The sequence below is a fragment of the Oryctolagus cuniculus genome, chromosome 18, assembly GCF_051225735.1.
Source record: "Oryctolagus cuniculus isolate XC-2025 breed Fujian yellow rabbit chromosome 18, ASM5122573v1, whole genome shotgun sequence".
Classification (NCBI taxonomy): domain Eukaryota; kingdom Metazoa; phylum Chordata; class Mammalia; order Lagomorpha; family Leporidae; genus Oryctolagus; species Oryctolagus cuniculus.
Window position 1 is genome coordinate 70200664 of NC_142884.1, and position 17081 is coordinate 70217744.

Below are 17081 nucleotides of genomic sequence, written 5' to 3' on the forward strand. Positions count from 1 at the left end.
TCCCTCTATTTTTTTTTTTTTTTTAGAAAATCCAAGTTTTTCTATGAGCTCTCTCTCTCTCTCTCTTTTTTTTTTTTTTTTTTGCAAAGGGCTGCATAACAAGCCAAACAAAAAGCCAGCTACTGTGTGGTGTGTGTGTGTGTGTGTGTGTGTGTCTAGGGGGGACACCTTAATCTTCTGGGGTCCAGAACAGGACTCTGTTCCGGCCCAGGGTTCTTTGGCGGAACCTCCGGAATGACCCGAAATGGCGTGGGAGGTGAGAACTGTTCATCCTAAAGCCGCCCAGGGGATGCGGCTGAATGAGCAGCGGGCTGAGGCTGCAGGACCGCAGGGAAAGACCCTTCGGGGCTCAGGGTGAAACCTCCATAGTTTGCCACCTGCCGGAAGCGGCGGTGTGGGAAACAACCCAATTTCCCGGCCAGCTCGCCGGTCCCCGCAGATCGGTGTGGGCAGAGAAGGCAACCCCGTCGCGGGAAGGCAGCCTCCAGGCCCAGACATTCATCTCTGTCCATTTCAAGGCGCCCGAGCCTGCGCCGTATATAACCAAGTACTGCACCTGCGAGTCCGGACAAGGCGGCCTCTCTGGGCGTGTCTTACCCACGAATCTCGGACGGATCCGGGATTTGGGGGGCGACCAACAGCCTCATCCGTGACTAGTTAAGAGACTGCTGTCCAGGCTTGCTTTGGGCAGGGAAGAGGGGTGGTAGCGGGGGCGGGGCAGGCTTAGGCGCGGCTCTTAGGAGGATTACGGCGGAGGCTGTGGACCGCGGCACCGCTCGCAGAGGCTGCAGCCATTGCACGGCCGAGCATCCCACATTCAACAGGAGGAACCCGCGCGAGCGGAGCCCGAGCCCCCAGCGCCGCAGCCACCGCAGCCCGTGCGCCCCGTGTCCCCGCGCGCCATGGCCAAGGAAGGCGTGGAGAAGGCGGAGGAGACGGAGCAGATGATCGAGAAGGAGGCGAACAAGGAGCCGGCGGAGGGCGGCTGCGGCGACGGCTCGCACCGCCTCGGGGACGCCCAGGAGATGCGCGCCGTGGTGCTGACCGGCTTCGGGGGGCTCAACAAGCTGCGGCTCTCCAGGAAGCCCATGCCCGAGCCTCAGGACGGCGAGCTCAAGATCCGCGTCAAAGCCTGGTCCAGTATCCGCGCCTTTTCTCGCTTTCTCCTCCGTGCGCGCTCCGGGCGGGTGGGAGCCTGGTCCCGGCCGCTGCCGCGGGGACCCCCGCCGCGTCCCCACCAGGCGCCCTGTGGCCCGCGGCCGGCAGAGGCTGGAGAGATGCTGACAGCTGTCTTCCACCTTTCCCAGGCCGGGTCCGGGGGAGGCCGGAGGGAGGAGTGAGCTCCTGGGGGACCCGCCCGCACGGGAGGTCGGGGGTTCACATGGTTAGATAAGTAACAGTGACAGTAGCCTTAGCGAGTGCCAGCCGCCGTTCTCCGAGTTTTCCATGTGCGATCGTATTTCATACTTTCTGGGACTCCATGAGTTAGAGGCCATCTAGGTGATGAAACTGGCGCTCGGACTGAGGGATCTGCCCAGAGTCACTGAGCTGCCACGCAGTGGCCTGGCCGGGATTCCATTCTCAACCTTTGTACCTTCGGTGCTCTGTCCTGATGGGGCTGGGTGCAGGGTGCGGGGCTGAGTGCCCCCTCCTGCACGCTTCCCTCCTGTGGCCTGGTGTGGGGAGAGGAGGAGACCGTTAGGTAAGGAGCGACTCAGCCAGGGGAGGGGTGAGGCCAGGACTGCAGCCCAACCCTCGCCCTCCCCCGGGAGCTTCCTCTGTGTTTCTTCTGGGGCGGTGGGGGAATCCTGGTCTACCTGCTCCGAACTCGCATCTCAGAAGGAGCCAGACTGTAAGGTGTGCCCTCTGACCGGCACTGTTCGGGGGAGAAGTCCGCACCCACGCTCAGCTGAGGTTTCCCGGGATGTTTAAACCTCCTGCGTGCAGGCACTGCGTGGTCTGATCCTTTCCCTGAAGTTCTGGAGAGGGCTTCCCGGGAGAAGGTCCCTGGACCCAGCACTTCGTACAGCCTGTGAGGGGTCCGAGGGAGTTTGCTGCGCTCACACGGGGTGCGTCTGTCCCTTCAGGCTGCAGCAGCGGCAGCCAGCTCAGGGTAGGGTTAGATCTGAAGCCCAGAATCCAGGCAAGAAAAATGTACGGGAGATGCCCCTCCCTTTGCCACCTTGACAGCAGATGCAGGCTTCATGTGCCAGTGAGAAGGCAGCTGTTAGGGGCACTGGGTACTAATCTCTCCTTGGCTTCAGTCCTGTGAGCAGCTGGTGGTGTTCCACTCTTAAGCGCCACTCCAGGGCTCTCTGGGGATTTTAGGGTGCAGGAAGAGGCTTTTGCAAACGGGGGGGGGGGGGCTCCTATACAGTTCTTTATGAACTCTTCCTGATCCAAGCTGATGGGGCTCAGAAGGTAGAGCTTATATCTACCCCTTTTGACAATAAATCCCCAAAGCTTGGTGCACTAAGCATCCTGAGAAAGTTATTGCTAGAAGAATAGATTGGGGAAAGAACGTGGAGGAGGGATGGCTGAGTCACTGTTTTTCTTCACCGGTTGGTGGAAGAGTTTCTACTCAGTGCAATTAAAACTGTAGATAGGTAACTGTACCTCCTTGAGCACAACACCAAAAATATTATATGTATACACACATATACATACACATGGATATACACACAATTGTGTGTGTGTGATTTATGACCGCCCATCCAAATTGAAGATTGGGTTACAGGACTCCTATGTCAGAATGTATATTCAGAGAGTGGAAAATATTGCAGCTAGTTCTTAAAGATAAGAGCATTATGGGCAATGCAAATGGGTCCGTGTTCTCTAACCTTATGCTAACTGCATCAATGCTCATCAGAACCGAAGCATTTTGAAATAATAAATGTCAAGATGAAGGCCAGCAGATTGATTTTTCAAAACCAGGCACACGAATCTGTTCTTCAGTGGAGCTGCGTGCGTACACACACACACACACACACACACACCATAGTGACTGCAGATTCCATACCCCAGTTGTTCAGAAAGCCAAGCAGGCAAGGGGGTGCATGTGGAATACAGTATTGCAAAGTACCCAGATTGATTTTTCTTTTGCAAAGCTGGAAGCAGAGTTAATCGGTTTTGCAAGGGAGGATGAAACAGCCTTGTGAAGCTGGCTCGCTGGGCCCTTCCTTCTTCACTGGGCTGAGAGTGGCTGGCTGAGGATGCTCACTGATTGTAAGTTTTAGCCTTGGGATCCAGAATGAGTCATTCTGTATTTTTATGAATCAGCTGATGGCCTCATGGATGAAGAGCCACCTTTTATCTGCTCTCTATTTTTAATGAAAACCTTTTATCAACACATGAGATATGCTTTTTGCTGGTTCATCTGAACCAGTGTTAGTCAGAGCTGGAATGAGAGTTCAAGCTAGTTACTCTACTCTGTATATTTTATGATAATGGAAGAGAAGCAAAAAGATAGACAAATTTTGTCTCATTTACTTTCTGTAATGCATGGACTGGTAGGTATTTTTCCTATATTATAGAGCAGCAAATTGGGGCTTGGAGACATTAAGTAATTTGCACCCAAAAATAACATAAATAGTGGAGTTAGGATTTAAACCCACCTCTCCTTTTGTCTCATTTTGACTCCCTTGGTGGAAAAATCTCAGGAAATGCAATCTGCCTCTCTGAACCTTTGGCATTTAGCTTTGCTTTCCTTCCTTTCTTCAATAAACATGGTTCCCTTTCTCCTTTTTTGTCTTAAGGGAACATTCTCTGGCTATTCCCAGAGTAATATGGCTTCCTATACAAAGTAGAGATATGTGCTCAAAAGTGCTGGGATGGGGGGCTGGAGGGAGAAGTCTTCTCTCTAAATTGTTATAAAAGCATCAATTTTAGGGGCCGGTGCCATGGCACACTAGGTTAATCCTCCACCTGTGGCACCGGCATCCCATATGGGCACCGGGTACTAGTCCCGATTGTTCCTCTTCCAGTCCAGCTCTCTGCTGTGGCCTGGGAGGGCAGTGGAGGATGGCCCAAGTGCTTGGGCCCCTGCACCCACATGGGAGACCAGGAGGAGGCACCTGTCTCCTGGCTTCGGATTGGTGAAGCTCTGGCCGTTGCAGCCATTTGTGGAGTGAACCAATGGAAGGAAGGCCTTTCTCTCTGTCTCTCTCTCACACTGTCTGTAACTCTATCTGTCAAATAAACGAACAAATTATAAAAAACCATCAACTTCAATGGGAGAAGACCCATTTCTCCAAGAATTCATTGAATGGTTTACACAGCAAGAGGAAAAAGCATGTGGTTCTTAGAGAAAGATGGACTTGGATGTAAGCTTAAATGTCACTTCTTCCTACCCAGGTGACTTCACTGGGCATGTCTCATCATCTGTAAAGTGGGGGCAGTGAGAGGAACCTCACCTTATTGTGGATGAGAGGATCAGATGCATTAAAGAGGCCAGCCAATTGTCGGCATCCAATAGGAAGGGTTGTTGTTGAGACTCTTGTCATATCTGGACCTATCCTATTTATGCTTCTTGATGACCAAACAACCTGCAGGCTATCCTTCTAATCATGTATGTCATATAGGCAAGATCAGGTCACTTCTGCTTAGGGGCTGAGTCAGACCTTCTTAGCTATGTGTCCCTGCTCTGCCACTTGCTAAATGGGTGTCTTGGATCTGACTCCTTAGAGCCAGAGACTGACACAAGGACCCTTTATCAAGAGGTTTACTGAGGACAAAAAAAGCAAGGGAAGCAGGCTGGGGCAGTAGTGGAGCCAGTCAAGGACATGTCCCATGATGAAGCAAGGAACAGGAGAGCCTTCCGTGTCACTGGCAATGGGCTACATCCGAAGTGGGCGTGTGGACTGTCTCAGGGGCAGGTGGCTTCTGCTTAAGGACAGTCCTGCAGGGGAAGGGACAGCTCTGAGCCATGAGTAGCTGGCACCCCTGGCAGTTGGGGGAGGGGCAAACCACCCACAGAAGGCCTTTTACAGCACTTGACTTTGGCCATGTTGCGTAAACCAGCCCATAAAAAGGAGATGAAAATGGCACCACCTTTCATGACGTAGTGAGGAAGCTTAAGTGAGATTCAGGGGTAAAGACCTTGGTGATGATGCTTTCCATATAACAAGTGGCTGATAGATGGTCTAAACTATTATCCATGTAGCTTATCATGTAAACTGGAGCTCTTCTGAAAGTGAAAGAGGGCATTACTGATAACATCTCTGGGCTAGCAGAGGTAAACTGGGCCTGTCCTAGGCAAATCAGAGTATGTGGCCCCTTAACTGATAAGGGGCGGAGTTGTGCCTTTGTGGCCCTCATCAGCCTGGTCACAAGGCAGTGTGTCCTGCAGAGGGGATGGCAGGACCTGAGGCTGGCAGAGGGTCTCCAGATTGGACTGCAGGAATACATTTAAGTGGCCATTAACAAGCCTTGTCTGGTTTGTGGCTCACATTGGCTTGTGGTAGAAAGGCACTAATGGATTGGGGACATTTATTTTCCCGGAGTGATTTACAACAAGAGACCATATGAAACTGCTGGAAAGAGACCAATTGGATGAAAAATGGTTCCAGCCAGTCATGGCTCCATTGGCTGATCTGAAAGTGGGCTGAGGGCAGGCCACACTAGAAGGAAGCCAAGATTGGTGAGATTCTAATAAGTCATGGAGGTGCAGTAAGTTGGAAATAGAGGGGAAGGAAGTAACATTTATTGAGCAGTTGTTAGGAGCCAAGAACTGAGCTGCCTGCTCTATACGCTCTGTTTCATTTTATCCTAATGGCAACTCAACAAGATCAGCATTACTTTCTCTATTCAGAGACAGGTCAGGATCACAGACTGTTAAATGGAAGAGCCATGTGAAAATCCAGGTCTGCTTGTTCCTGGATTCCTTACACGGGGGAGTCAGAGTCAGAGAGACCCAATGACCAATGTACAAAAGAAAAAGAGAGACAGAGACCAAGAGACACAGAGAGGTAGACAGACACAGAGACAGGAATATGGAAAAATAGCCATGGATACCTGATTTGAAATGAGGTTGATAAGACTAAAAATTTTGCAGCTCCATCCTGCTTGCTTCCCCACGCCCAAATAACCATTGTATTTCTGTACCGCATTCATTTTCCCTAAATTTGTGAGGAATGGGGTGTTTTGGGGAAGCACCTAGGAACAAATTGCTATGACCATTGAGCTGGAATGTGAATGCTGATTAAACAATCATCACTCCTGGGATACAAGCAAGATATTGGGCCACCTTCCTCTGCTTCCTTCACCTTGATAGGGCTGTTGCCACACTGACGACTGAGTACAAGATGTCCCCAAACAACACAGCATTAAACTGTCGCTAATAAGGTTGATGCAATGAAATAGGACCAACATGATATTCCCTGTGTTTATTCAAATAAGCAAATGGACTCCAGGAGGTTAAGTGACACAGATGTTTGCAAAGTGGAGAAATTGCGCAGAGAATCTCTAATGCCCAAGCCAGGAACCACTGTGACCTGGAGGCTGGAATAAAGTGTTCTGATTCATGCTGTGTTGGATGGGGGCATCAGGGTTTGACAGGAAGTGATGACTTGATGCTGAGTCATACTTGAGTCTCACTTGGTGGTGAACAGATGCAGCTGCCAGCCAGCTCAGGGGTCTTTTTTAATTTTTGAAGTTTCCATTTTCTCCTTAGTTGTATCCTTGCTGATGAGGGCTAAGGATGGGGACAATGCCAGCTCTTCGTCCCGTAATGCAATGGCTTCTTGCTTGTCCAGTAAGGAGGAAGACAGGAAACCCAGAACCAGCGATCCTCTGTCTGTCTCAGGGGAAAACCAAGAAGTATATTTTGATGGCCCCTTTTGTGCCTCTGCTTGTGGTTAGCTATCTCATTCCCCGATAACATTGTGATCTCATTACTGGTAGAGAAGCCCTTCTGTCCTTTCTCCTTTCTGCACCCCTTCTCCCTCAGTCTGTATCTCTATATATTCTTCTCTTCCTCCTAATTCTTAAAAAAAAAAAAAAAGGCTACTAAAGAATAACCTCAATAATAGGAGAAAATTGGCAACAATACGTGGGGCAGAGGTCAAGATTCAGAAATTAAAAGCTGTAATAATATTTTACCCGAAATAGGATGCATCCAAGTGGAAACAGTTTCAGGAAAATATAAGAGAAGTAAATTGCAAATAGCTTAATAATGCCCTTTGGAACATTTTAATTCACTAAAGACACCCGACTTGTCATGATTCTGATTACTTTTGTTAGTAGTAAATATGTCCTCGTGATTAAAATGCAGAGGGGTAAAATTAAGAAATTAAAAATGACCTGGAATCCAGAGGAAGCACCTGAAGGTAGAGCAGGAATGACGGCCTGGGTGCATTTGGAAAAGGTTCATTAGCCCAGTGCTTGGGAAGTGGACGTGGGCGGGAAGCCACCTGTCCGTTAGCGCACTGGGCTCTGGATTCAGGCAGACATGAGTTAACATTTTGCTGTGTTCTTTATCAACCACGTGTTTTTGAGCAAGTTGCTTAGCTCCATAAGCCTTAATTGTCTCACTTATCAAATGGAGATAAAAGCTTACAGAACATCTGATATACAGTAGGTTCCTATACACCATAGCCAGGTCTTAAATATACAGGAATCTTCATAAAGTTTGTGGAAAATTGTATTAAAAGATCAGTTTATTTTTGGTGGAATTGTTTTTTTAAATCATGCCTATGGAGGTGGAGGGGAGGTCTTCAAAAAGTTCCTGAAAAAAAAAAATGCTGTCTATGAAAAAATAACACCTAGACTTCAAAAAAATGTGTGCGCCAAATAGGCTTAGCTTTTAATTCAGATTATTCACATATTTTCTGAAGTGCCCTTGCACAGGCACTAGTCAGGAACTAACCAGTGGCAGGGGGCTCATGGCGTCCAAGGCAATGGGTGACAGTAATCACACATCACACCCACCCTGTCCTCCCCGTGTGCAGCATCTTTGCAGAGACAGACCCCAATCTGCACACTGACTCTGCATCTGATCCTCACCACATGCTAAGAGATACACAGCCCAGAAGTTAGCATTCTTCTTAACTAGAAGAGGAAACTTGGACTCAGAGGTTGAGTGGAGATAGTGAGAAGCCACGATAGATTTGGGTCCAGACGCTCTGCCTCCCTGTGGCTGTGTGATCCTAAGCAAAAAGCACTTCCAGTTTGCACATGTCCTCACCTTGGGGATAAAAGCCACTTGTAAGTATTGTTACAAAGGACGGTGGAGAGTCTGTGCAAGTCCTACTGCGTCTTGCACATGGTAGGTCCTCAATACGGGTTATTTTCCTTCCTGAATCACTCAGATGTCAAAGACAGAACTGCCATCTCCTGGCTCCCCATCAGACTACTTTTACAGCTGGGACCACGGTGCTGGCTTTCAAATCTTATGCCCAGGACTGGGAGTGGACTTGGACTGTTTAATGCCACCCTCCCATCAGCCCTCTGCTTACACACCCATGGGTGGTGGCAGGGATTTCTCTGGTAGCTGGAGGTGCATAGACAACTCAGCTTCTGGAACTCAGTTTGCTGTTTTTTCAAAGGTATGAAAATCCCACAGCCTGTGAGCTTGCTGCTGGCGTTCACCTAGCCATGAAATAATAGCACCTCTGGGCCCCCTTGCTCCTGGCTTTTCTCTTTCCTAAAGGAATCTTTTTCCACTTTGGCATTTGTCATAGAAGAGAGAGTTTCATTAGAAGCGAGAAGAGATTCTCCATAGGAAAGGAGGGCAGACAGTAGTCACAAATGAGTTTGGGTCCTCCAAGTGTGACTGCTTACAGAAAATCAGCTGAAACATGGTATTAAAAGGAGAGAATTTTACATTTGAAGCCCAGGAGACAAAAACAGATGCTCCAATGAAAGGAGCTGTTTTATCTTTGACCATGATGGCTTCTTGAGAGCATATGATCAGTTTCTGTTTTCTGTCTCTTTTGTCAGTAACCCCCAACCTGGCCAAATCTCCACCCACATTGTCCTGAAGCCAGAGAAGTGCTAACAGTGCCTCTGAACAGAACCCAAGCCAAATCAGTGGGTCTCCTCGCTCCTAAACTCCTCGCCAAATGACTGCAGTCCCCAAATCCCCATGCAGGATAATTATCATCTGTGCAAAGAATGATAACGACTCATTCCTTGGTCTAGCAATGACAACACACCCAACCTGATGGGAGACAGCATGTTTGTTGGTTATAAAATAGTTAATGCTGGAAGGGATATAGGCTTGGATTCCAGTCCTGGCTCTGATCACTTTGGCTACCTATGTATAATCTTATGAAAATGACTTAGCATTTTGAAACCTCAGTTTGCTCAAATGTACCCACCAAGTTTTTTTTTTTTCATGTAAGCATAAAAAGAAATATAATGTACCTAAAGTGTCTAGCAATAAAATTGATATATTTATTATTTGTTGAATGAAACGATAATGCCTGCATCATAAAGTGTGTTCAACAGGTGAGGAGATGTAGAGAAATAGGACAATTAGCAAATCTCTCCATACTTAATACATTTTTCTGAATGAATTCCCCCATTCAGACTTCAAGTGTCTCCCCTAAAGGGTACAATACCACAGGATGTGCCATGATGTCATGACATATGCAAGAAGATCAAGAATAATTCCCAGATGAACAAAGGAAAAAATGGAACCAAAATGTATGGTGCTTCAGTTGTGTGCCTGAAACCGGGCCAAGCTTCGAAGTCTCCATAAGAAAGACCAGTCACTGCTTTCCTGACTTCTCTTTATCTCAGCCATGCTGGATGGCTGGTTGGCATGGTGAATCTGCCCTAGAGTTCTGGACTTTCCCTTTCCTTCCCCTTCTCCTCCCATCTTTAATCCTCTCTCTCTCTCTCTCTCTCTCTAAGAGTCAGCTTCATATGCTCCTACTCCAATGATGTCTCTTGTTGAGACTGAGAACAGGGGAAGCCCTTAGCTCCAGCTGCCTTATGCAAGTTCAGCAAGCCCCAGCACAAAGAGAGTTGTATTCTCCCAATTTTCATCTATCAAGGATAGGATCTGATTGGCCCTTTGAAAATCACACACCAGGGCCAACGCCGCGGCTCACTTGGCTAATCTTCCGCCTGCGGTGCCAGCACCCCAGGTTCTAGTCCCGGTTGGGGCACTGGATTCTGTCCCAGTTGCTCCTCTTCCAGCCCAGCTCTCTGCTGTGGCCCGGGAGGGCAGTGTAGGATGGCCCAAATGCTTGGGCCCTGCACCCGCATGGGAGACTAGGAGGAAGCACCTGGCTCCTGGCTTCGGATCGGTGCAGCGTGCTGGCGGTAGTGGCCATTTGGGGGGTGAACCAACGGAAGGAAGGCCTTTCTCTCTGTCTCTCTCTCTCACTAACTCTGCCTCTCAAAAAGAAAAAAAGAGAGAGAGAGAGAGAGAAAGAGAAAAGAAAAAAAAGAAAATTACACACCAGCTCCTAGAGATCTTTTGCTCTTCTTTCTCTCTTTCCTGCCTAAGGAAATGAAGAGCTGAGATTGACCACATTTATATCTGATACACTCCTACCCTGGGCTAGAAAAATGGGGCACCATGATGGACAGCCCCACCAGGACTGTGTGTGTATGTTTGTGTGTGTATGTTAGGAAAGAGGGAGGGGTAGATACTCCAAAAGGAATGGAGGGCAGTTACCAGAAAATGAGGGTGAGAAACACTGGACTGGTCAAAGTGGTGCCCATCACAAGCAGACAGGAGGCTCCATTGTCTACCCAGAAAAAGTGAAGAATCAGAGAAGGGACTGGAGAAGGCAACTCCCTTCCCTGTGCTGGGTTCTTATATCTCAGCACAAAGATGTTGAATCACATTAAACTACTTATATAATATTTTAAGTTGAAGGCCCATTGTCTTTTGAATCTGTCTGGTAATGTTAGAAATTCCAAGAAATTTTGCTATTATCAAGTAACTGTTGAACACCAAGCCAGGTGCTTGGTTAAGAGTAGGCACTCCATAAGCATTTAGGGCTGAGTAAATGCGCTGCCAGCTTTCTCCCAGGGCTTTTTAAAGAAAGTCTGTAACATGATGGATGGCCTGTTCAAAGATGCAAATGTGTCTGTGTTGGGAGGCAGGAGGGCACTATGGGAGTGCAGTTTGTAAGTCTCATCCAAGGCAACTTCCACCCTTCCAGCCCTGTTAGTTGTATACTTCTGTAGAAGTTGCCACATCACTAAAAAATAAGACCTGGCCATTCCAAGTGAGCATGGCTTCAGACTCCCCTCCCTCAAATCAGCTTTCTCCAACCAGAGACGGCAGACGCCCCCAACACCTCCAGCAGGCAGGTGTCTGCATGAGAACTCAAGAACACGAAAGGAACTGTGTTTCCAGGGATTCCTACTTCTCCTTAGATCACCCTGTTCTTTTGGAGCCAGACGATCACCCTTTGCCCTCTCTGATAACTGCTTCCCCTGAGCCGGGCGCTGTGGGCCTCTGGCTTGTCAAGACGCACTGTAATCTTCTCCTGGTTGACATCAGCTCCCTTGAGTGCTGCAGGCCAGAGATCTCAGAGAGAACCCTCGTACTGCTCCGGATAACTGTATTCCAAGAGTGCTTCCCCAGGCATTCTTGAAGTGCTCCTATACTCCAGCCCCATCAGCCTGGATGTCCAATACAGACTTCAGAACAGACAGCATTTCCATGAGTGTGCTCCTACCTTCCTCCATAGGTGTCAGGCCCCAGCCTCCACTGTCCACACTTCCAGAGGACTGCAAGGTCTCCCCAGGGAGGGTTTCACAGATGCCGAGAAACACACTTATCCTGGTTCCCTCACTGATTTCGACCCTTTCCTATTGCCCTGTCCTGCTCCCTTTACCATTCACTGGAGTCTGTATGTCCCCATGTCTTTTTTATTTTTTAAGATTTATTTATTTATTTGAAAGTCAGAGTTACACAGAGAAAAGAGAGGCAGAGAGAAAGAGAGGTCTTCCATCCTCTGGTTCACTCCCCAGTTGGTCGCAATGGCCAGAGCTGTGCCAATCCGAAGCCAGGAGCCAGGATCTTCCTTCGGGTCTCCCACATGAGTGCAGGGGCCCAAGGACTTGAGCCATCTTATACTGCTTTCCCAGGCCATAGCAGAGAGCTGGATTAGAAGTGGAGCAGCCGGGTCTCGAACCAGCACCCATATGGGATGCTGGTGCCACAGTGCTGGCTATATGTCCCCATTTCTTCTCCATTCTCGCTAGAATCAAGCTCTCAGCTTGGGCTTACACTCTCTGGGGTTGTTCTTAAGGACATTCTTATCATTAATCTACGTCATCACTATCCTAATGGCTTTTATTGAGCATTTTCTATGCCCACAGGTACTGTGCCAAGGATCTCTGTATGGAGATCCCAAACATTTCAAAGGTGAAAAAATAAATAAATAAAAAAGAGGTAGAGGAAATTTCTAAAGAGCTAACAACTAGTAAGGTAAAGATAGCTGGACTGTAAGTTAGGGTCTCTCTCTCCCACACTTTCTCTTCCTTTTACTCACCTTTTACAGCCCTGTCCCAGACACAAACCATGAAGCAGGAAGGTGACCAGGGAGGTGGCAAACGCGACATTGAGAATGCATTGCTGCACGTGTCTTCATCCAACCCTGGAGTCTCTCTCTCCGTCTCCCTTTAGAGGGAGGGCACTTTGCTGCTGTAGGTCTCATGAGACCTAGCTGCTCTCCACGCAAACAGAGACACAGTGGGGCAGTCCTCTGGGCTCACACAGTCTGAGTGCTGTGATTTCCTTGAACTTGGATGAGACTTACAAACTGCACTCCCATAGTGCCCTCCTGCCTCCCAACACAGACACATTTGCATCTTGAACAGGCCATCCATCATGTTACAGACTTTCTTAAAAAAAAAAAAAAGCATCCCTTGTCTAGGATCAGAAAAAATTGCTTTTCATTTATCTGTGCTATGCCTAGTTCAATCAGCTAATGGGGAGCTATTAAATCCACCATTCCTGTGATTGGTCTGAATGATTTTGTAATTGGATTCTCTTTATCCTTCTCGCTAAACTCACTAAAATTGTTCCACTTGGGGACCTCGTAATAAACTTTGACTCAGTGTTTTGCTGCCAGAACCGGGGATGTGCAACATAGCCATCGATGCACCCACCTTCCTGAACAAGTATGCAGGTTCAAGGACCTTCTCTGTCTGGCTCCAGAGACAGGCCAGACCTCAGGGACCCAGCCGTCACAGGGAATAAATTGCAAAGGCAGTTCCCACCCTCCCAGCCCTGTGAGCCTCCATATTTCTATCCGCAGCCAGTAGCACTCCTGGGAGCCTGCCCTCCCTCCCTTCCTTTTGCCCTTTGAACAGCCGTCTGATCTTTTCCTGATCTTCCTCCTGTCATATCCTTAAGATAGCTGCAGCTGTTTTGCTCTTGAATAGAGAGCTAACTTCCAAGTCATTGACAATACGATCAAACTGTGAAGTCCTCCACAACACATCAAAGTTGCATCCTTTCGTGCCACAGAGAGAAACGTCCTGAAAATGTGGTTTTCCCATCTCTGTTCCCCCCTCATGCCCCCTACTCCCTCCAAGCTCCCTGCAGTCCAGATGTTAACACCTTGTGCTTGTATCTCTTCTCCTGGCATCCATCTTTGCTCACTTTTCACAGCTATTCTTTCGCCTTCCAAGAGTAAATCTTTGCTCTTTCTAAGGCACGTCACCATTCACGCAGGTCTTTGATCTTCTCTGTTCTCCCCCTCACCATTATTCCAGCACACACCACAAGGCAGTCAGTCAAGCATGGCTTAGAGATAATTCCCTTAACGAGATGGAGGAAGGAAAACGCTTGCTTGAATCACTCCTACTTGCACCTTCGGTGGACGAATCATTGTTCACTGGCCTTTGATGTGCCCTGTGCTATGCTTTGAACACTGACAGGTTTCCACAGTTGCTCCTAGTCTACAGAGAAGAGAGTAGAGTAGGGATTTGGCTACGGCTTCCTTCGTAGGCTAATCCAACTTAAATATCAATTGGAAAAATTCAAAGTTCAGCTCCTTGGCCATGGTAACCTCATTGCACGTGTTTAGTGACCACCTATGACCAGTGGCTCCCATACAGGACACCGTAGACCCAGAACATTTCTGTGACCGGGCTGTTTCAGCCTTCACTCGCCTGTTTCTTTCTACTGAAACAACTGTGTTCTAAATATTATTGTCATTAACAGCAATATCCTAGGAAGTAACTGTCACAATAGAAATATTGCGGTTCTCCATAGGGACCCTGCCTCTCTGTGGATTCGCCTGGAAGATATCAAGTCTGTAGCTTTCCACGGAGCAGGAGAGGGTGGAGGTGGAATAACTGGGAGAAGGGGACCAAAGGACACACTGATTCCTGAGTAGTGCTTTCCTGTGAGAAGCACCTGACCCCAGCAAAATGAGTTAACCACCAACCTCTGTGCTAGCTTATGACCCTGGGGCAAGCCTCATTTTGTGGAATTGTCACACCGTGTAGTTATTTATTTGTTGGTCTCTGAACTCCCGAGAAGCACAGATGTCATTGTCAGTGCTGTAACACTTGTGCCCAGCCAAGCCCCCAAACACAGAGCATCTGTTGAATTTCAACTGGACAATATTGAATATTCCATGATGCCCATCATTGCCTAGCACTCATTTGAAATGGATGCCTGGGTCAGCCTCAACTGTGGAGCACAGAGATGGTAACCTTTTCAGAAATATTCTCAGGAATAAATACTGCTGTTGTGTTCCTAGGAGGGGCTGAGAGTAGATAAAGAACTCCAGGTCCAACAATCAGAAGGGTTAGTCTTGAATCTGGGAGAGCTCGACTTGGCCCCACTCGCATCATGCTTTTCTGTTTTGTTGAAAACCTGCTGTAGATATTTGCACTGTCAATGTGTTCCCTTGGCTATTGTGTTCCATGTAGGAAATGTTACTGAAGTGTGTTTTGGATACTAACATGCACATAGTATCTTAATAGGGTTCCTTTCTCAGACCTAGTAGCAACAAAGGACTTGTACAACTTCCCCAAACTATGATGCCCTCATGGCCACTGTGTACAGGAGGCGTGTTGTGAGACAACAGCATTATTTAGTTAATAAGTGAAATGATAGATTATAGAAAAAATCACATGGGTCAGAATTTCACATGTCCCATAGGGCTGCAGTGGCTTGTTTGTTTACAAATAGTGGCTAGGGGTGGATTTTCCACCTAGGAGTTAATTTCCCAGTGAATATGCACACGTTCCACATAGGAGTGCCAGGATTTGATTCCTGCCTCTGGCTCCTGACTCCAGCTTCCCGCTAATGTTGGCGCTGGGAAACACCAGTGATGACTGGAGTAACGGGTTCCTGCTCCCTACACAAAAGACCTGGGCTGAGTTCCTGCTCCTGGTTTCAGCACCGGTCCAGTGGCACTGCATGCATTTGGGAAGTGAACCAGTGGATGGGAGAGCCTGTGCTTGTTTCTCTCCCTCTCCCTCTCTGAATTAAATAAATAGTTCAAAAATAAAAATAGTGGTTCAAGAGGGTGGCAGGGTTAACTGGAGACAAACCTCAAGGGCACCAGTATTGAGACCTACGGGGCCGGCGCCGTGGCTCAATAGGCTAATCCTCCGCCTCCGGCGCCAGCACCCGGGTCTAATCCCGGTCGGGGCGCCGGATTCTGTCCTGGTTGCTCCTCTTCCAGGCCAGCTCTCTGCTGTGGCCCGGGAGGGCAGTGGGGGATGGTCCAAGTCCTTGGGCCTTGCACCTGCATGGGAGACCAGGAGAAACACCTGGATCCTGGCTTCGGACCAGCGCGGTGCACCCGCCACAGTGGCCATTGAGGGGTGAACCAACGGAAAAGGAAGACCTTTCTCTCTCTCTCTCTCACTGTCCACTCTGCCTGTCAAAAAAAAGAAAGGAAGGAAGGAAGGAAGGAAGGAAGGAAGGAAGGAAGGAAGGAAGGAAGGAAGGAAGGAAGGAAGGAAGAAAGGAAGGAAGGAAGGAAGAAAGAAAGAAACCTATGGGCCAGCAATGGGTACAAGAGGGACTGGGGCATCTGAAGCGTTTGCCTCCTGTCCTCCGATTGAACGTAGCTGGCTTCTCCCTCCCAAAATCCACCCCGCGCAATGCTGGCTGTTCTTAAACAAGAAGTGCACCTTAAGATTTGCATAAGAGGTGTGCTTATCTGGGCCACTGAATGTTTGTTTCTTCCACGGTGGATTTGTGTCAGTCTATGCTCACAGCCTTGAGCTAACAACCCGAAATGGGAAAAAGAAAAAGAAAAAGAAGAGCATCGTAAACAAGATGTTCTGAGATCAATGCCTGTTTTCCTAGGCATTTTCAAGTTATCAGCTGAGATTAAGGAACCAAAACAAAAACTCAGCTCCTCAGGAAATGAGGAAATGAATCAGACATCTGCCGCCTGACCCCGCGCGGATTGGAGTGAAGTGCTCTGGTGAACGTATTAGCAGATGACAAGACCAGAATAAAGAAGGGCGCTCTCTCCCTTGCTACTCAGTGCGAAGCTTCGTGTTTGGTCTGCTCAGCTCTCTCCCGAGCTGGGAGAGGCTGCCGTGGAGCCGAGATCACTGCTCACCCGGCACAGTGCTGGTGACTGCTTCCTATTTGCAATTTGGTGATTTTTTTAAATAAATTTATTTTATTTTATTTATTTATTTGACAGATAAAGTTAGAAAGTGAGAGAGAGAGACAGAGAGAAAGGTCTTCCTTCCGTTGGTTCACCCCCAAAATGGCCACTACGGCCAGAGCTACGCCAATCTGAAGCCAGGAGCCAGGTGCTTCCTCCTGGTCTCCCATGCAGGTACAGGCGCCCAAGCACTTGGGCCATCCTCCACTGCCTTCTGGGCCACAGCAGAGAGCTGGACTGGAAGAGGAGCAACCGAGACTAGAACCCAGCGCCCATATGGGATGCCGGCGCAGCAGACGGAGAATTAACCAAGTGAGCCACGGCACTGGCCCTGCAATTTGGTGATGTTTTTCCTGGTGCCTGCATCTCCTCCAGGGTTCTGTGATCCCTCCCACAGATGCAGAGAGAACCCTTTCTTTCTTAGACTTTCCCAAGTAGTGTAGCAATCCTGCGTGTCGTTCAGTAGTTCATCTGCCTCCTAACTTTTTCTGTTTTCTTTTCCTTAGTCTCTGTGCCTTC

The 17081-nt window shown here is 48.4% G+C and overlaps 1 protein-coding gene across 1 annotated transcript in view; it reads left to right on the top strand.

The window, feature by feature from the left end:
• Positions 1-303: 303 nt before the first annotated feature.
• Positions 304-17081, top strand: part of VAT1L (vesicle amine transport 1 like) — a 169937-nt gene continuing 153159 nt past the window's right edge. Inside the window, exon 1 of the mRNA XM_008257643.5 lies at positions 304-1135. Within this exon, the coding sequence (XP_008255865.1) occupies positions 903-1135 (233 nt within the window). The 5' untranslated portion in view covers positions 304-902. The remainder of the gene's footprint in view (positions 1136-17081) is intronic.